Source organism: Chlorocebus sabaeus, chromosome 19 (assembly GCF_047675955.1).
Source record: "Chlorocebus sabaeus isolate Y175 chromosome 19, mChlSab1.0.hap1, whole genome shotgun sequence".
In the NCBI taxonomy this organism is placed as follows: domain Eukaryota; kingdom Metazoa; phylum Chordata; class Mammalia; order Primates; family Cercopithecidae; genus Chlorocebus; species Chlorocebus sabaeus.
Genome location: NC_132922.1, coordinates 5,899,090 through 5,919,988, shown reverse-complemented (window position 1 = coordinate 5,919,988; position 20,899 = coordinate 5,899,090). Strand labels below are relative to the sequence as shown.

General features: G+C 51.3%; 1 protein-coding gene across 2 annotated transcripts in view; it reads right to left on the bottom strand.

The window, feature by feature from the left end:
- PHF21B (PHD finger protein 21B) overlaps positions 1 to 20,899 on the bottom strand; it is a 134,739-nt gene that overhangs the window by 24,719 nt on the left and 89,121 nt on the right. For both annotated transcript variants that reach the window (XM_007976053.3, XM_007976056.3), the window contains exons 3-5: positions 20,150 to 20,242; positions 16,063 to 16,413; positions 13,632 to 13,772 (exon numbers count right to left, since the gene is read on the bottom strand). In XM_007976053.3, the coding sequence (XP_007974244.3) occupies positions 13,632 to 13,772; positions 16,063 to 16,413; positions 20,150 to 20,242 (585 nt within the window). The remainder of the gene's footprint in view (positions 1 to 13,631; positions 13,773 to 16,062; positions 16,414 to 20,149; positions 20,243 to 20,899) is intronic.

Here is a 20,899-nt window from a genome sequence, read left to right as displayed (position 1 = left end):
ATCATATTTAAATTCTATTCTGACATCCTCACCCATAGTTAAATACATCTGATGCTCACCCCAACGCTGGTACCAAAGTTTCCCCGTGTCTCTTGGTTTCTTGGGTTTGGGCCTCCAGCAGTTTCTCATAAATGGCTCACGGAACATTTCCTGAGTTCTCCAAAGATTTACAACGTTTTTTTGTCGCCCATACTGGAGTGCAGTGGCACGATTTCGGCTCACTGCAACCTCCACCTCCCAAGCTAAAGCAATTCTCCTGCCTCAGCCTCCTGAGTACCTGGGATTACAGGCACCCGCCACCATGCCAGCTAATTTTTGTATTTTTAGTAGAGACAGGGTTTCACCATATTGGCCAGGCTGGTCTCAAACTCCTGACCTCAAGTGATCCGCCTGCCTCGGCCTCCCGAAGTGCTGGGATTACAGGTGTGAGTCACTGAGCCCAGCTAGATTTACAACTTTTTATCTGTAGCCTTTAAACTTGGACAGCTTGGCTGCATATGAAATCCTTGGCTCATTCTTTATTTATTATCTTGCAGATGTTACGCTAGTGTATCCTGGAATTGAATGTGGCGGTGGAAAAGTCAGACACCAGCTGAACTGCTTTCCCTCTACAGTCAGTAACTTCACTGGGTGTCTCAGCGTTGCACATTTTCTCCAGGGAGCACACATCAGCTTTCTTTGGGATCCAATGTGTCCTTTCAAGATGCAGATTATAAAGTCTTTTTAAAAGTTCAGGACATTTTCCTTGAATTGTATTCCAAAAAGTGAAGCATCACCATACCATGAAAAGTGGGGTCCGTCAAATTCAATCCTGTGAGATGTGCACTCACACAGCCATGGAAGACCACTGGAGTGACTGAGGGGGCTACAGAGCTGCCTGACTGGGAATTCTGGGGCCATCCAGCAGCTCGGCCAATCAGTACCAGTCTGGCAGCAGTTTGGCGCCACCTGGTTCCAATATCACTTTTGGACCCTGTGTCTAACTAACTGGACAGTGGCAGGGACTCTAGGACGTCCTGAGCTGCTGGCAGCTGTTCTACTTGCCTGACCTGGGAAGGCTGGGCTGGGAGAACACTGGGAATGTGGTGACTCTGCTTCCTCACACCATCTTCCTCTCCCCGAGTCCCCCTTCACCCACACTCATTTGAGGACAGGTTATGAACAGGAAACAGGAGCCAATGCCAACCACAGGACAGCCAAATTCACCTCATTGCAGAAAATTATGGAAATGATTTCGTCATTCTGGTTTCCTTCTTTGATGCCTCCCATTATACATGTGTTGTATCTTCTTTGCTTGCCTCCCGTAGGTTTCACTTACTATGAAACTTAAAAACTCATTATTCTCTTTCCTGTCTTGCAAGACGGTGAGAAGTTGGATACTAAGGAGAAGAAACCCAAAGCCAAGAAGGCTGATGCTGGTGGCAAGGTGAAAAGGGGGAACCGCAAAGCTAAAAAGCCCAAGAAGGGGGAAGCCCCATTGAAGCTGAAATCCCATCCTTGTCAGAGGAATTGGCAGATATTCCCAATCTGCTATGTATTCTAGAAAGGCCATGCACAAGAGGAAGTACTCAGCCGCTAAATCCAAGGTTGAAAAGAAAAAGGAGAAGGTTCTTGCAACTGTTACAAACAGCTGGTGGTGATAAGAATGGTGGTATCCACGTGGTTCAACTTCACAAAATGCCTAGATATTCTCCTACTGAAGATATGCCTTGGAAGCTACTGAGTCATGGCAAAAAGCCTTCAGTTATCATGCAAGATATCAAGCCAGCATCACCCCCGGGACCTTCTGATACTGCTCACTGGGTGCCACAGAAGCAAGAGGGCGGGTGGTTTTCCTGCACAACTGGGCAGTGGCTGCTACTTGTGTCTGGGCCTCTGGTCCTCAATTGATGACACACCAGGAATTTGCCATTGCCACCTCAACCAAAATTTATCAGCAATGTGAAAATCCCAATACATCTTACTAATGCTTACTTCAAGCAGCAACAGCTGCAGAACCCCAGATACCAGGAAGGTGAGCTCTTTGACACAGAAACAGAGATTACAGGGCAGTGCAAGGTCGATCATCAAAAAGCTGCAGACTCACAAATTTTACTGAATATCAAACTTACTCCTCAGCTCCAGGGCTACCTGAGATCTGTGTTTGCCTTGATGAATGGAATTTATCCTCACAAATTGGTGTTCTAAATTTCTTAAGAAGAATCTAATTAAACAAAGGATATATAAAACTAAAATAACTATTTTTTGAATTTCATATACTTTTCCCCTTTCTGCCTCTGGTGTCCCTTACTGTGTCTTCTGCTGTATCTATGGCCCTCTGTGTTCATTCAGCTATGCATCCATTTCTGGGGTGGTTTTATTATTTTTTTGTGTGAATAATTACAGCTCATGGTTCATTCTCTCCAGTAATTTAGCCACTTAGCTATCTCTTCCATAAATCTGTGTAACTTAGCTGTGTAGGTTCCTTCTTAGTGCTGATTGCTTTATTAAGTTTCTTTTTTAAAAATAATCACAGCAGAAGATCAATTTTTTTTTCCTAGTATTCTTCATCTCATGGTAAAAATAGCTTCTCTTTCCTGTATTTTTGGCTTATAGCAGCTTCATATTGATGTTTTGTTGTTAAACATAACTAAAATGAGCTGAATTTTCCTATACTGGAGATTTGTAGCAGGTGGGAAAGGGATTACATTAGCCTTCTAAAAGCGACTCAAAGGCTCTGCCTCTCCTGCCGAGGCAATTGACTTCATTCTTCATCCCTCAGTGGGATTCTCCAGTTAACCACGCCTCCTCTGCCTCTCCCCCATGGTCAAAGAGCGTTTCTGCCACCTTCCCTGATCCTGGATGCCTTACAGATTGCAGGTGCAATCCCTCCAGGAGGCATATTTTGCCTGGCACTTTCTAAGACCTGACAACACCAAGCACTCCCTCCTCCAGCACGTTCTATATTATCTCAGGCCCAGCTTTTGCCTGACCAGGCCCTGTCTAAGCTAAGGCCGGCTCAGACACTCTCCTTCCTTTTGCACTTCAAGATGGACTTCTGATCTTCAGGCAGTACATGCCACTGACTTTTTCTGCAGCCTGTGGCTCCTTGGCCCTCCCTAGAGTCTCCTACATCACTCCTGGCCACTGCTCACTGCACCATCAGCTTGCTGCCCAGCCCTGACCTCTGCTGCTTCTGACGACACTAACGCTTTTTGCCCAGTCTGCTGATGCTCTGCTCGTGTCTGAAATCTGCAAAATGAAGAAAAAAAATCTTGTTGCTATTAGTTTATATGGGATGCAGGGAGAGTCTCAGTTCTAAGTAGCTGCTCTGTTCCTACTGGAAGCTCAGCCAAGTCTTTTTGCCCTGTGGGATCGACTGGCTTCATTCTGATAGACATGTGTTCAAAACTGTGTTCTGTGGATTTGTCTAATTTTTTGCCTTACAATTCTGCTATTAGGCTAGTGCAAAGTAACTGCGTAATATGTTTGCACCAAATACATATCCCAAACGATGCTGCTATGGTGCACGTAAGTTTGTGACTGTTAAATTATCTTGATGGATGTCCCACCTTTAGTATTCACATTAACATGTTTTTTTCATTCCTTTCGACCTTTCTGGTGTTTTTTTATTTAGGTGTGCCTCTGACAAGCAGCATACAACTGGATTGGGTTGTTTTTAAGCCTGTTCTCACTTCTCTAAAAGTAGGAAGATCTCATTTGCGTGTTTTACGGTTACTGAGTTATCTGGACTTATTTCCTCCACTTTATATTTGTATTTTCAGTGTATCCTTTTTATTTTTTCATTTCCTACTTCTTGGGGGAAAAAAAAAGCTCCACATTCACTTTTTTTCCTCTGCTGATTTAGAAATTATAGGTGGCATTACATTTTTTTCACTGATTAGCCTAAATGTTTTGAGCATATGTTTCTAACTATACACTTTTCTAATGAAGGATGGAGTTAATATTTCTATTCTTCCCCAAATTACACTGCTCTTGGCACGTTCTAACTCCCTCTAAAACATCACCTCCAACCCATTTTTGTTGCCTATAATTTTCCTTTTATCTGCTTTGTAAAACAAAACTGGATTTTTTTTCCAGTCTACACTTAAATACATCTACCTGTAATTTAACGGTCTATACACTCAGTTGTTTCTTACACCCACTGGCTGTCTCTGCCTCCATCTATCTTCTGCCTAAAGCACAGTTCTTTTAAGGATGGTCTGTGGGTGATAAAACCCTTAGTCTTCCTATGTGCAAAATGTCTTTTGCCCTTGCTCTTGAAAAACAGCTTAACTGGGTATAAAATACTGAGTCGGCAGCGACTTTCCCTCGGCAGTCTGCAGATATTTATTGCTCCATGGTCGTCTGGCTGAGGCTGCTGGAGGCCCCAGCACATCTGTCATTCCGCTGTTTTTGCCCTGCTCGTTTTTTATGATTTTTCTCTTTGACATGAATTTCTAGCCTCCTAGATTTGGTTTTATTAATCACACCTGAGAGATGGAGTCTACTTTTGATCTAAAAACTCAAACTGATGCTCTTCAATCCTGGGACATTCTTCAGCTTTGCTTCTCCACCTGCCCCATTGCCCCACACCCACTCCCTCTTGCTGAAAGCCCCAGGAGCTGAAACAAGGTTTCCCCACTTGCTTTCTGTCCCTGCCTGCTCCTGCATAGTTTTTCTTTCACATATTTGCATCTCTGTGCCCCATGCATGGTGTCCTGTTCAAAAGCACTAATTATCTCTGTTCCTGCCATCTAGTAAGCTTTTCAAATGTCATCTCATTGCCATGCTTTTTATGGTAAGGGACACCAGAGGCAAAAGGGGGAAAAGTATATGAAATTCAAAAAATAGTTCTTTTAGTTTATCCTTTGTTTAATTAGGTTCTTTTTTTTTTTTTTTTTTTTTTTGAGACGGAGTCTCGCTCTGTCGCCCAGGCTGGAGTGCAGTGGCCTGATCTCAGCTCACTGCAAGCTCCGCCTCCCGGGTTCCCGCCATTCTCCTGCCTCAGCCTCCCGAGTAGCTGGGACTACAGGCACCCGCCACCTCGCCTGGCTAGTTTTTTGTATTTTTTTAGTAGAGACGGGGTTTCACCGTGTTAGCCAGGATGGTCTCGATCTCCTGACCTCGTGATCCGCCCGTCTCGGCCTCCCAAAGTGCTGGGATTACAGGCTTGAGCCACCGCGCCCGGCCAATTAGGTTCTTCTTAAGAACTTCGATCAGATTTTCGAATTTGTATGTTCATCTAATCTTGCTTTATTTCCTTGATTTTTCTGCTTCATTATTCCTTATTTATTTCTAGATATTACTCCTTTCTTTGTGCATCCTAAACACACTTATTTAAAAGCTGTTGCTAGAGTGTTTGGCACAGTTCACTTCATCTGGAATAAATTCATGTTCCAAATGTTGATTTCACTGATCGCTGCCCTTGGCGTGAGATCTCGTATATGTGAGAATTCTGTCAAGACTCATCTGGGCATAATTTCTTTCTTTTTCTCTCCCTTACACCCACCTTTCCCTTTCAGCAAGTTTGCAGTTGCCTCAGTGCTGGCCAGCTCCCCAGGTCCGGTCGTGGCCCAGACCAGTAAAGGAGCCTGGTCCACTCGTCTCTTACCCAAGGAATTCTTGGAACTCACTGCCCTGTGTGAGCTGCCCACTCTCAGGGTCACCCTTGCTCAATTCCGAACCTGAAGCCCGACAGCCAAGGGTGTGGGTCCCTGGCTGCCATGTTTTAGGGACATAACAACGTTCGGCTCCATCATTATCCTCTCTCTCTCCACTGTATCTGGGGTTGCTGTGGGTTTGAAACAGAGGTGTCCATTCACGTGAGAACCCAGCGCCTTCCTGACGGACTGGGTGCTTGGATGGATTTCAAGAGAGGGAGTGACTTAGTTATTTCTGAATATTGGAAAGATCATTTGCTGGGTGAATAGACACGGAGGAAGCCATCCAGGGGCAGGGAGACCGGCCGGGATCCACTGCAGTAGCCCTGGGCAGGTATGAGACAGGAAGGAGGGCCGGGCACAGGGCCAAAACGTGTGTGTGAACAGGGCTTGCCCAGAGAGACCTTGCTCTGACTGCCCTTTGCAGGGCCTGTGCTGATCTGAGGGCAGCCAGACTCATTCAGACGCTGGCTGAGGCCAGGATAATAGGTGGCCACAGAGAGGCTGCAGCTCTGTCCTAAGGCAGGCTGTAGGCCTTGGGACAGGAGCGAGCAGAGAGTGCCCCGGGTTGGGAGCCAGAAGCCCAGGTTCTGTCTGAACTTAGCATGCAGCCCCGTGATAGTACATGTGGTTTGCCTCTGAGCCTCAGCTTCCTCATCTGTAAAATGAACCTCATAATTCCTGCCCCGTCTACTGTGCAGCTGCCATGAGGACAGGCGGAGAAGGAAGGGGAAGCAGAGCCAGCCGCGAGGCTCAGTGGTGATCAGCGTGGGGTGATGGCCGCCACCCTGCCCTGGACACAGCCACCTCACATCCCTGAGCTTCCGCTGTCCGTCACCTTGACACCTGTGGGTGCACGCATGTCACGGGTTATAGAGCATCACAGATGTGAGGAGCCCGCTAGGAAGCACGTCCATGCCGCAATCTCACCGTTGCTGTGAGAAACCCCGGGGCAGCCTGGCAGCCGGGGAACCTCAGTCTGACGGTGGCCCCAGCCTCCACCTCTACTCCAAGTTGCTTCCTGGGTCCCCACTCTCTGTGTATTGCTGTAGGTGTCATTTTCTGTTACGGCTGAAATCAGGAGGCATCTGAGGGATGGCAGAAAGGCTGGAGATGTGAGGTCGTGGCCCGGCTGGCTCAAGCTGAGTTGCAGCTACGACCTTGGGCAAGTCGCTCTGAGCCTGTCGTTTGCCAATCCTGAAGGGGACAGTATCCCACCTCTGTGTGCTTGTGTGGGGTGAACAGCCCAGCCGTGTTCAGCGTCCTGCACGTGCCTGGTGCGGCGTGCGGCGTGGGATGCGCACGGCCTGGGAGCCCTGGACTTAGGATCACGAGAGACTTTGGCTTCCCTGGCTGTGACCTGGAAGAGCTTCCCTGGCTGTGACCTGGAAGAGCAGATGAGCAAGTGTCCTCAGGAATGAGCAGGGCAGTCTCAGTCACACACAAAAGGACAGGCCCTTCAAGGAGGTTTTGGCCTTGGTCACAGAAAGGGCGGAACACAGCTAAAAGACAAGCGCTCATTACTGATATCCATCCTGATTCCGGGAAAAGGCTTTGTGGGGCATTTGTACAACATGCTGAAACAGACAGTAAACAAGGAAGAAAGGAGAAAGGACAGTAAACCTAGGAAAGTAAGGTGAAGTCATGTCATAGGCCCTAACAATTATTAGAGGTGGGATATAGATTGGCCTGTGAGCTCCCTAGCAGCCAGAGCAAAGAGGGATGTAGGGCCAGAAACACAATCCCATGATCCACTGACCTGCTGGAATCTCTGGGAAGTGCAGGGGCGCTGGGTGAGGCCAGCCTATGGCCCCCTGGGAAGGCTGGTAATGTGGCCTTTTTCACACCCATAATCTTTATATGGAGGAAAAGCTGTGAGCTACAAGTGGGAAAATCAGGGAAGGATAAGAATCCAAAGTATCGTACAGCCTCTTCACGACTGAGCAGTTCGGGTCCCGAGGAGTCGGTTCTGACCCCACACCTGACCTCCACTCAGCCTGACCAAAGGCATAGGCAGCATCTCCAGTGGCAAGGTTTCACAGCACAGACAGCAGGCTCTAAGGCCAGATGCCTGGGGGTGGCTCCCACCTCTGAGGAGGATCAGTGCTTCTCGGCCTCCACATCCCCATCTGTACCACGGACTAACAACAGTCCCTTCCTGTAAGGCCTGAAACTGACGCATGCTAAGCACGGACAGGCAGCAGCTAGCGCTCTCCTAGGTGGTCCTATCTCATTCTGCCGTTCCCTGCATGGACCTTGTGGAGTCCGAGAGCTACTGAAATATTCCTCCCCATGGTGCACGGGTCACTCTGGGACACTGCTGGACTGGACGTCCCCTTCTGCTGCAGCCTCTGTTGCCATTCAGCGTGGCTCCGAGCAACCCCCGGGGCTGGCCGTCCCACGTGTGCCCTGCTGAGGGCGAGTGCCACTTTCTGGAGAGATGCAGTGACAGTGGAGTTGCACAAACACCACTCACGTCTCCTCACAAAAATCCACATCCCTACTGGCTGACCCTGGCTCATCCCGTGACGCTTCTAGAGGCAGGTGCTGCTGTCTGGCTTCCAGGCTCTAACTCAGACACTTCATTGACAGGTTCAAGGTCCAGCAGTCTGTGCAGTACAGTTCTTCTTGGTATGTATGTATGTATATGAGATGGAGTCTCGCTCTGTCGCCCAGGCTGGAGTGCAGTGGCGCCATATTCGCTCACCGCAACCTCCGCCTCCCAGGTTCAAGTGATTCTCCTGCCTCAGCCTCCCAAGTAGCTGGGATTACAGGTGTGTGGCACCACGCCTGGCTAATTTTTTGTATTTTTGTAGAGATGGGGTCTCACCATTTGACCAGGCTGGTTTTGAACTCCTGACCTCAAGTGATCTGCCCACCTCGGCCTCCCAAAGTGCCAGGATTACAGGTGTGAGCCGCCGCACCCGGCCTTGGTCCTCTTTTAAAATAAATTTTAATAAGGATTTTTATCTCAGGACATGCTGTAATTGCAAGTTCTATCTATTTAAGTCATCGCATATGTTCACGCTAATTATGCAATTAGATGTAATTATACTAATTGTATAAATGCACAATAAGATATATTAAATACTTTGAGACAACAAAGAGAACCCACCCAGAATACCCTCCCCAATATTAAGGATGCAGCTGAACCCCAAGAGAGGACAAGAGGGTCATCATGGGAGCCGTGGGCTGCGAGCTGGGCCAGGGCCTCACCGTGCACACGCAGGGGCAGACGCTGCCACAGAAGGGAATGGACTTTCTTGAGACGATTAGGCCCAGGGCCACCGAGGAGACTTGCTTCACGCTGTAGCCTCACTTAGGAGCTACTTGACTTCATTGGCTTTTTAGACATGTCGAAGGACAATAATCAAGTCATTCTTCTGCTCAAATATATTCCATGGCTCCCCATTACCTAAGAACAAAGCTCCACTTTGGCAGCCTGCGTTCAGGCCCTCCAGGACCAGGTTCCAACGTCTGTCTTCACCCCCTGCTGCAGTCCGAAAGCCCAGCTGACTAGTCTGGGTGTGTGGAGTCCCTTCCCACTCCTGTGCTACTACTGCCTATGCAGTACCCTCCGGCTGGTGAGCTATCCCTCTGCCTCCTGCTCTCTGCTGGATCCTGGCAATGCTTCTACCCCTGCAGACCATGTACCTTCTCTCCAAAGCCTTCCTCAGCCCTTCCAGGAGGAAACAGCTCTCTCCCTCTGCCCTCATCTCCTGTAGCACTTCATTTAGAATTCTCTCATGACACATGCGTTTTTGAACCCATTAGAGTCCTTGGTAGCCATCTGTCTTTACCCATGGAAGCGAGTTTCCCAAGGGCAAGGACCACGGCTGCCAGCATCCTGACGTCCCTAGCCTTTGGCACGGAGCCTGGCAGGGAGCAAACTCGAAGGCGTGTTGAACAACTAAAGGAAAAAGTGAAGGGATGCACAGCGGGTTTCCTTTGGTAACGACAGTACATTGATGGGAAGAATCGCTGGGAGCTGCAGGGGCGCAGGGGGTCTGGGGCAGGGTGCCGCAGGTGGGGATAGGGTGGACAGAAACCACTCCTGGGGGCCAACATGTCTCACCTCAATCTTGTGGAATGAAGGGCACAGCAGGGAGGGAAAAGGGAATCGAGTCTGAGCTTGGTGGCTTACACTTGTTATCCCAGTACTTTAGGAGGCTGAGGCAGGAGGATCACTTGAGGCTTGAGGCCAGGAGCTGAAGACCAGCCTGGGCAACATGGAGAGACCCTGTGATATGGTTTGGCTGTGTCCCCATCCAAATCTCATCTTGAATTCCCATGTATTGTGGGAGGGACCTGGTGAGAGGTAATTAAATCATGGGGCAGGTCTTTCCTGTGCTGTTCTCATGATAGTGAATAAGTATCACGAGATCTGATGGGTCTAAAAATGGGAGTTTCCCTGCACAAGCTCTCTCTTTGCTTGTCATCATCCATGTAAGATGTGACTTGCTCCTTCTTTCCTTCTGCCATGATTGTGAGGCTTCCCCAGCCATGTGGAACTGTGAGTTCTCCATTAAACCTCTTTCCTTTGTGAACTGTCCAGTCTCAGGTATGTCCTTACTAGCAGCGTGAAAACAGACTAATATAGTAAATTGGTACCAGTAGAATGGAATGTTGCTGAAAAGACACCCCAAAACGTGGAAGTGACTTTGGAACTGGGTAATAGGCAGAGGTTGAAACAGTTTGGAGGGCTCAGAAGAAGACAGAAAAATGTGGAAAAGTTCAGAACTTCCTAGAGATTTGTTAAATGGCTTTGAGAAAAATGCTGATAGTCAGATGAACAATAAGGTCAGGCTGAGGTGGTCTCCGATGGAGACGAGGAATTTGTTGGGAACTGGAGCAAAGATGACTCTTGTTACTTTTTAGCAAAGAGACTGGTGGCATTTTGACTCTGCCCTAGAGCCCTATGGAACTTTGAACTTGAAAGAGATGATTTAGGGTATCTGGCAGAAAAAACTTCTAAGCAGCAAAGCATTCAAGAGGTGACTTGGGTGCTGTTAAAGGCATTCAGTTTTAAAAGGGGAAACAGAGCATAAAAGTTCAGAAAATGTGCAGCCTGACAATGCGATAGAAAAGAAAATCCCATTTTCTGAGGAGAAATTCAAGCTGGCTGCAGAAATCTGCATAAGTAACGAGGAGCCGAATGTTAATCACCAAGACGGTGGGGAAAATGTCTCCAGGGCACGTCAGAGACCTTTGCAGCAGCCCCTCCCATCACAGATCTAGAAGTTTAGGAGGAAAAAATGGTTTCTTAGGCTGCACCCAGGGTCCCTCTGCTGTGTGCAGTCTAGGGACTTGGTGCCCTTCGTCCCAGCCACTCCAGCCATGACTAAAAGGGGCCAAGGTACCCCTCAGTCTGTTGCTTCAGAGGGTGGAAGCCCAAGCCTCGGCAGCTTTCACATGGTGTTGAGCCTGCGGGTGCACAGAAGTCAAGAATTGAGGTTTAGGAACCTCAGCCTAGATTTCACAGGATGTATGGAAATGCTTGGATGTCCAGGTAGAAGTTTGCTGCAGGGGCAGAGCCCTCATGGACAATCTCTGCTAGGGCAGTGCAGAAGGGAAATGTGGAGTTGGAGCCCCTACACAGAGTCTCTACTGGGGCACTGTCTAGTGGAGCTGTGAGAAGAGTGCCACTGTCCTCTGGACACCAGAATGGTAGATCCACCAACAGCTTGTACTATGTACCTAGAAAAGCTGCAGACACTCAAAGCTAGCCAGTGAAAGCAGCCAGGAGGGAGGCTGTACCTTGCAAAGCCACAGCAGCAGAGCTGTTCAAGGCTGTGGGAGCCCACCTCTTGAATCAGCATGACCTGGATGTGAGACATGGAGTCAAAGGAGATAATTGTGGAGCTTTAAGGTTGAACTGGCCCACCAGATTTCGGACTCTCATGGGGCCTGTAGCCCCTTTGTTTTCACCAATTTCTCCCATTTGGAATGGCTGTATTTACCCAGTGTCTGTACCCTCATTGTATCTAGGAAGTAACTAACTTGCTTTTGATTTTACAGGCTCATAGGTAGAAGGGACTTGTCTTGTCTTAGATGAGACTTTGGATTATGGACTTTTGAGGTTAATGTTGAAATGAGTTAAGACTTTGAGGGACTGTTGGGAAGGCATGATTGGTTTTGAAATACAAAGACATGAGATGTGGGAGGAGCCAGGGGCAAAATGATATGGGGGTTTGGCTGTGTCCCCACCCAAATCTCATCTGGAATTCTCACATGTTGTAGGCGGGACCTGGTGGGAAGTAACTGAATCATGGGGCGGGTCCTTCCCATGCTGTTCTTGTGATAGTGAATAGGCCTCACAAGATCTGATGTGTTTAAAAAACGGGAGCTTCCCTACACAAGCTCTCTTTTTGCCTACTGCCATCCATGTAAGATGTGACTTGCTCCTCCTTGTCTTCCGCCATGATTGTGAGGGCTCCCCAGCCATGTGGAACTGTGAGTTCCCCATTAAACCTTTTTCCTTTGTAAGTTGCTCAGTCTTGGGTATGTCTTTATCAGCAGCATGAAAACGGACTAATACACCCTGTCTCTACAAAACATTAAAAAATTAGCCAGGGCCGGGCACGGTGGCTCAAGCCTGTAATCCCAGCACTTTGGGAGGCCGAGACAGGTGGATCACAAGGTCAGGAGATTGAGGCCACCCTGGATAACATGGTGAACCCCGTCTCTACTAAAAAAATACAAAAAACTAGCCGGGCGAGGTGGCAGGCACCTGTAGTCCCAGCTACTTGGGAGGCTGAGGCAGGAGAATGGCATAAACCCAGGAGGTGGAGCTTGCAGTGAGCTGAGATCCGGCCACTGCACTCCAGCCTGGATGACAGAGCGAGATTCCATCTCAAAAAAAAAAAAAAAAAAAAAAAAAATTAGCCAGGAGTGGTGGTGCCCACCTGTGGTCCCAGCTACTTGGGAGGCTAAGGTGGGAGGATCACTTGAGCCTGGGAGGCTGAGGCCGCAGTGAGTTATGATGCTGCCAATGCACTCCAGCATGAGTCAAAGAGTGAGACTCTATCTCAAAAAAACAAAAGAAAAAAAAAAAGACAGAAAGGAAGAAAAGAAAAGGAACCTGGGTGGGAAGGGTTGAATGGAAAAGACCCAGAGTTGAGGATGTGGTGCTGGTGCTGGCCTAGGATGTCGAGGACCAAGCTGCAGTACACCTGCTGCCACCACCAGTTCAGCAAAGAATGGCCCTGAGTCAGCTGCTGTCCCCGTGCCACCATCAGTGCAGGGGTTGTGCGTCCACTATGTATTTGGATGGTTCAGTATGAGCTTATTTATCTGGCCTCCTTCAGAAGGTGTGTGTGGGAGGGGGAGATACAGGCAATTTCTGGCAAGATTCCAGGTACCTTCCAGAGACATCTGCACCTCTCATGCCAGCCTGGGGCACAGCTACTTCTACAGTGCCCAGGGTCCTGCACACACCAAGGACTGGCCGTGGTAGAGAAGAGGCAGGGACTGCTTTGGGGCTATGTGCTGCCCAGAGGAGCCCCTTTCCCTCCTGGACTCAGGACGGAGGGGCCCACAGCTGGGGCCCCTGGGAGGGGGTGTAATGACCAAAAGTCCCCACCAGGTGCTGTCCAGGGGCTCAGCAAACATGAACTCGCAGAGTCCTCTCAGCAGCCCTGGGAGGAAGGAGGCCCTGCCATTCCCGCCGTACACATGAGCAAACAGACACGAGCTGCTCACAGTCACACCGTTGGAAACCGGCAGTGCAGGATTCACGCAGAATGGTTCTAAAATCTGTGCTAACTACCGCCCCACACTGCCGTTTAGTCAGTGCCTCCCTGAGATAGAACAGTTGACACCTGGGCTTGCTGGGCGAGGCCCCATCCTGGTTGCCCACTGCACAGGGCAGCTGTGCCCGCGGCTTGTCGGCACCACCCCATAGTGAGGCCATCCCCGCTACACACAGCGGCCTCAGGTGACACCTGCAGGCTGAGCAGGGCCTGGGCCCTCCGGAGAGGGCTGTCCTACCTCGGGGTTCTCCTGGGTCGGGGGCCGGTCTTCCTTCTTCTTTTTGGTGGCCTGAGCTCCCTGAGATGGCTCCTCTGTGGGCGGCCGCGACTCTGCCGTGCTCTCGGGCTGCGTCTGCACTTGAGGCTGAATGATGATGACCTGGAAGAAGCCATGGAGGGGTGAAGGGGACAGTGATGGGGAGGGAGGGGTGAGGGAGAGAGAGGAGAGGCAGAGGGGACAGTGATGGGGAGGGAGGGGTGAGGGGAAGAAAGGAGGGGTGGAGGAGGCTGGAGAGTGAGGGTGAGGGGCACGGGGAGGAATGGAAGAGTGAAGGGGGCTGGGGAGGTAGCTGATAGAGCACAGAGCAGGGGTTGGGGAGCACAGAGCCTGGGCCGGGCCATCCTAGGAGGGAGGATCCCCGGGAACTGAGTGGTTTGCACCCTGTGTGTCCAGCACCTGCCCCGCCTGACACACCTTTTCCACCATGGGGAGGGTCTGCACGAGAAGCCGGCCTGGTTTAGGAACCGGGAAGGCCTGGGTTCCAGTCCTGCCCCACCGCGTCCCAGCTGTGTGGCCTCAGGGGAGTCACTGCTTCTGAGAGTTAGGTTGATCATCAGTGAAAACCAGCCACACCTCTCCCCAGGGAGGCCGCGCACACTCCGGCAGCGAGGACTTCTCATCCCATCTCAGGTGCAGATGAACCGAGGCCACGAGAGCTCAGACTTGCTCCTGGCCTGAGGCCATCTAGTCAGGAGGCAGAGGGGCTGGGAACCCCTCAGGTCGGCCTGGCTCCGTTTCGCCCTCCCCACGCCACAGTGCCTGAGACACACAAGCCTGGCTTCGGGACACAGGTGGGAATAACGTTCTAGTTTTTTCACTGCCATGAGGCCCCTTATGTGGTGGATGGGGAAGGGGAAGGGGGTCTTCAGATGCCACCCTGCACCAGCCCCCCTTAGCCAGCCTTCCTCGGGGCTCAGGGGATGCTCGGGTTTGATGAAAGGGTGTGATGCTGAAAATCAGCTTGAAATCCACCCATCCGGCCCAGCCTCTCCCTGGGCCAGGATCCACTGCATCTCTAGCGCCACCATTTTTTTTTTTTTGGATAGGAAATTGGGAAAGAATTGTTAGTTTTCATGGCTCCAACAAGAGGAATTCTCCAGGATCCATCAGTCACAGTCTGGTTTAAACTAGGAATGACATGAACTTGGGTGTTTTTTTGGTTTGTTTTCCCCTAAGCACAGGTGGTGACTGTCTGATGAATCTGAGGCTTCTGAGCACAAAGAGAAAGTATGTTCCATTTTTCTGCTGGCTTAAGGGAAGCGCTGTCTTCCTCTTTGTATCACATTTTTAAAACCCCCAAATCTCTGTATGGAAAAAAAAAATGTCCCTTTTTATATTCATGGGAAGAAAAACATTAAGATCTCCAATAGGAAAAAGGACAAAGAACATTCTCAAGTCAGCCACCAGAAGATAGAATTCTTAAGTGTAGGAAAAACATTCAAGCTTAACAGTAATCAAGGGAATTCAACTTTCAATCTGTGTGTGCCTAGTAAATGGACAAAGAAGTGTTTAAATGGCCAACATCAAATGCTGGTGCAGTTGCAGTGAAACGGACACGCTCCTTCCGACATCTGCTAAGCACCTTGTCTGGATCAGGTGCCCTCCTAGGATACACCTGCCATCCCGCCATGGCCCATGACAACTCTTCAGACTGCAAATTCTGAGGGGCCCTCAGTGGGCGGGAGAGCCTGGAAGCACGGGACTCCCGGGAATGCACTGGGTGCAACAGCACCAGGTCACACGAGGGTCGGCCGTCATCCAGGCCGGGGAAGCAGAAGCCACTCCAGCCGGAAGCAAGAGAGGGGTGGCCTGGAAGACCCCAAATGGGGAACAGAGAGAGAGGCCACAGACAGGGGACGGCAGGGATGAGGCAGCCCTGAAGGCCTCAAACAGCACAACCACCAGAAGCTCAGAGGGGAGCAGCGGGAGGACCTTAGTTTTAGTTTTAAAACTTGACAAAAATTATGGGAGATTGTACATTTGGGCAGTGGGGTAAAAACAGCCCTTGACCGTCCAACTCCACCAGCAGAGACGGAGAATCGGTATCTCTTCCAGTCACTCATTCAGCCACACGTCATTAATTGGTTAATCATTTGAATGAATTCATTCATTGGTCAATCACTCCTTTTCCACTGGTATTAATTCATTCAGCCACATTGTCTCTGGATCGCATATTCATTCATTTGTTCAGGCACTGATTCACTCCCTTAATCACACTCCATTCATTCATTCGCTCCTCTGTTTCTGCCCCATTCATTCATTTGGCCACTTGATCATTCTGCCTTCTGGTCATTCATTCTGCCTGGGCTTGTTCATTTGGCCCTTCCCATAAGATTTCCCTCCTGTATGCAGCCGTGCACCCTTCCGGAGCCTGCTGGTGGGCACTTACCTTGTTGTCAGCACTGATGAGGAGGGGCTGGACTTTGATGCTGTCGCTGACCACAGACACGGCGGTGCTGGGGGCCATGGCAGCGGCATTGCTGGGGGAGGTGGAGATGATGGCGTAGGCCACCCCGGCACTGCTCAGCGGAGAGGCAAGGGCGGCGGGCTCGGCAAGGGCCTGGGGCTGGCTGCCGGGCACTGGCACATGGCTGACAGTGTTGTTGGCGGTGGGGAGGGCTGGGCTGGGGTTCTTGACGCTGACCACAGTGGCCTTCTGGAATGTTGGGGGCTGCTTGGGTGGCCGGTCCCGGCCCGGGGCAACGGGGAGGCTGTCTGGAATCAGAGTCTTTGGCCTAACCTGGGAAGAAGGGACAGGTGTGTGGTCAGACAGGCAGACACACAGGAGCACAGGGGAGGGGCCGCCCTGGCTCAGAGACTTCCTATATTCAAGGGGGTGGGGGCAGCATCGGAAAGAGCACAGAGCCCGTCTCGGCCTCACAGAGGGTGAGACCTGGACCCCAACGCCTCCCACCTCCTGAGCCTGCACCAACTGGCCAGGGGGCTCAGGAGGGGCTGCTCTGCACCCAAGGCCCTCCCAGCTACACTCAGAGAAGATGGTGAGGAGCAGTGGGGAGGATGGAAGGCAGCGCCTGGACGGGAGGGGACAGTCTGTGCCGTGTGACGCCCTGCAGATTGAGTCCCAAGCGGCAAAGCCCTCTTTGGCTTTGGAAGTCTGGAAAGCGCTGCCCCTCGGCAGGGACAGAGAGGGGCTGCGAGGGCTCCTGGGCCTTGCCCAGTTCTGTTTCTCAATCTGGGTGGGGGCTGCTGCTGTGCTCCCATGAAAACCAGAGCGGAGCCCGCGTGACTGCTGCGGGACTCAAATGACAGTGAAGGTGAGCAGAGGGCAGCCGGGCAGCCACCGGGTGGTTCAGGCCAGGGCTCTGGACAGACTGTTTGGGCCCAATCCTGGCTCCTCTGGGGTCCTAGTGACACCCCTGAACTGGACCAGGTCCCTCATCTGCATGAGGTGATGAGACTTAATGGGGGTTGGAAGAAAGAAAACGCACAGGAAGTGCTGGGTGTACCTGACTGGGGGCTGTCGCCAGCGCCCCCATACCCAGCTGTGTTTCTGATGGTGGCAATTCCCATCAGAGCCACCACCACTGGCCACATGCATGGAACCAGGAGCGCCCATGCCCCACATGAGGACACGCCCACCCTGGGAGGTCCAGGCCAGTATCATGCCCCGAGAGACAAGGGGACGAGGAGAAGGGGCACGACCTGCTTTCTCATCTGAGCCCCGCTGCGTTCGCACTGCAGGGTGGCCGTCCTGGCCTATTCTACAGATAAGCAAACTGACGTGTGCAGTGGAGACTCACGGGTAATAAGGATGCTACAGTCGTTATCATTAGGGCCTGTCTGGCATCGGTGAAGGGCACAGAGTGCTGTGTTGCCCCGCCCGTCTCCTCCCACCCTGTGTCCAGTGGTGCATGTGGACAGAGTGGTCCAGGGTGGCTCCTACAGGGCCCTGTAGCCTTGGGCAGGTCACCAAAGCACAGCATGCTCTTCGGTTGGATGGCATCATGTCTGTCAGCTCCTTGCCAGTGCCTGGCACAGAGCTGGCCCTTGAGTCTAGTAACCTCTGTGTCCCCTGCCATGCTGGGTCCTCAGCAAAAGGAGCCCAGCCTCCCACATCAGGGCCCTGGCCATACCACAGGGAGGCGATGTGACCAGCCTGGGTTCAGGTAAGCCTGCCACTCTGTCCTTGGCACCAGAGGTCAGGGCCTTTGTCCCCCCATGCCAGGCTTACAGCCCAACACAAACTCTAATACCAAAGGCTTTCAAGAATCCTCGTTCCTGCCAGCCCTCAGCTGGAGACAGTCACCCGTTGGAAAAATGCTGTTCTCCGCCTCTGAAGAGGACTGGTGTGGGGGCTGAGGGACGCCCACATGGTGGTCAGTGAAGACCTCAGCTGTGGCAGTGGCTGTTCCGTATTCTGTCGGCTCCTCCCTGGTCATCTGGGTTTTGCCCACCTGTTCTGGTTGACCCCGGCCGCCCACCCTACATAAGCAGACTCTGGACATGGGAGAGCTGGCGTCAATCACAGATGCCACACACAGAAACTAAGCTCAGCTGGGAGCTCAGGATCTGGCCTGAGCCACCCCAGAGAGAACACCTTCGAGGGACCCGGAGCTTATAGCCTTTCTGCCTGTGCCTCCGGGCCTGCGTGCAGCCCCCCGCCAGGAAGCCCCCGGGTCCACCCTGTCCCCACCCTCTCTCCTTTCTCAGGTCTGCGGTCACCCTGCGAGGCTGGCCCCATCACAGGCTGCCTACTCTGTTCCCCGTGAGCCACCTGCAACAGCAGCAGCCGGCAGCCGGACCCGGCATGCGCTGGACACCTTCTGGCCTTAGGTGACTGTCCTAGAGGCCAGCAGGCCAGCGGCAGGTGCAGACATTTGTGGGGCAGAGACAGCAAGGAAAAAACACGGAGACCGAGGTCCAGGAGGCAGAAGGGAGACAGGAGGAAGGGTGGGTGTGGGGCAGAGGGAAACAGCACTGGCCTTGATTTGCAGCCTCTCCCTGGAGCCTGCCTTGCTCTGAAGCCTCGCATAGCTCCCTGCTGCCCACAGGTCACTGACAGGGGAAGCCCGACTCTAAGGTCCCCAGGGGTCCCAGTGGCCTCTCCACCTCCAGGACTGCCCCATCCTCCCTCCCTCAGTGCTTAGACTCTGGTCTCTCCCTACCACCTCTGCCTCTGTTTCTCTCCCTGCACCCTCCTCCTGGGCGGCTCCCTCTGGGGCCTCACTCCACCTCGGCCTGCAATGTCCTCTCACCCTGAGGCCTAGCTCAAGCACTGCCTCCTCCAGGAAGCCTTCCTTGACGCCCAGGTGTACAGCAAGACTTTTCAGGGCTCCTGCCACCCGTGTCTCTTTCTGGCAAGGCCTGATCACCCTGGACTCACAGTATCTTTTTCCTTGTCTGTCCTCCATCTAGACCAAGCCCGTCCAAACCATAGGCCACACGCGGCCCAGGATGGCTTGGAATGCGGCCCAACAAATTCAGACCTTCTTAAAACATTATGAGTTTTTTTACATTTTTTCCCCTTTATTTCATCAGCTACTGTTAGTGTTAGTATATTTTATGTGCGGACTAAGACAATTCTTCTTCTTCTTCCAATGTGGCCCAGGGAAACCAAAAGATTAGAAGATTGGCCCCTCCTGCTTTAGACTCTGATTCAGCTCAAGTGGGCACTTGGGGAAAGTTGCCACACAGAAGAGGAGCTCAGGGCAGCCACCTCTCGCCATCCTCGAGCTGGGGGAGTCTGTCCAGCCCCAAGTCCCATGACAGGCAGGGGTCATCTTGGTCTTTAACACTGGCAGCCCCTGGCCCAGTATGCTGTATACAGCAGGTGCTCAACAAAGCTGAGCTTGTGGTAACAAGGGAACAGGTTAATAATTACCTGGCGTTTGCTCTGTATCAGGCATGGTTACAAATGTTTTCTCCTGACTCAACCCTCACAGTCACTGATGGAGGAAGCCGGCGCCGGCACCAGTCCCTCTGCAGGTGAGAAGCCTCGGCCCAGGAAGGCCGAGAGGTCAGGTGACTGGGGCCAAGTGTGGAGTCCAATCGGGGGAACCCTGCACTATAAACCAGGGCACCTGGCCCAGAGTCTGAGCTGCCCTTGAAATGAATCCCCTCATCCAGAGTGTCTCAAACTTCCTGACCATAACCCATAGTCAAAAACATACATGACGTAGTCACCCAGTCTGTAATCAAGTTGCTCAAAAAACAAGGCATAGGATGCATCTTGATATTTCCATTCTATTTTAGTCTGGCCTCATTTATTCCATTAAAAAAAATTCTGGTCATGACCCACTAAATTGATTTCCCAATTCCTTGCTGAAAAAATATATCTGGTCCAAATGTCTCCATTGAAGAACGGATAGAAGAGGTGAGAGGGGAAGTTGCAGCTGAGAGGCCATGGGTTCCGCCTGGCCCAGTGCCCACCAGAAACCTCAGCGCTGAAGGGTTAGGAACAGAGACTGCGGGGACAGACAGACGGATACCCCAGGGCCCGCCCGAGGGCTGCTTACCTGAGGTAGCACTGCCGCTCCTTGCCCGGCCAACCTCTGCAAGGAGCTGACCTGAGGACCCGTGACAGGCACTGCAGTGATCGTTCCCAAAGCCTGAAAGATAGAGGAGGTCAGCGTTGAGATGGGACGAGCAGCTGAGACCGAATCCCTCGCCCTCAGCCTGGCCAAGCAGGGGGCAGCTGCCTTGGAGATAGCAAACGCTACTCTTCCCTTTCTTAATTATGATTTTTAAAATATCACAATAGTAACTGACATTCCTTCCAGAAAGTTTGGAAACTAGAGAAAGGAAAAGAGTAGCACTGCCCAGAAATCAATTACCCTTTGTTACACGTCAGCTTCCTCTTTTCAGTGAATTTTTCATACAGCTATATATAGAATTTTATAACCTATTTTTCTACTTTCACTTAAGGACAAGGTGTGATGTCGCTACAATCTTCATAAATCACTCCTTTAATGGCTATGGGATCTTCCATTCAGCGGACATAATGGCATTTCCTCAGCCAATCCTCTACTCTTGGAGATTTGAGTTCTAGCCCCATCTTTTTCCAGTGAATAAACAATGCTGCAGTGAACATCTTTGTGGATAAATCCATTTCCACATCACAGAGCATTTCTGTAGGAGAGTCTGAATACAGGGATGCATGGACCAAAAGGCAGGGATATTTTTCAGGCCCTTGCTGCATATCTGCACTGGGTCCCTCAGGAGGGGGAAAGGCCTGGGTGTGCACAAACATGTCCCCCCAAATCCCA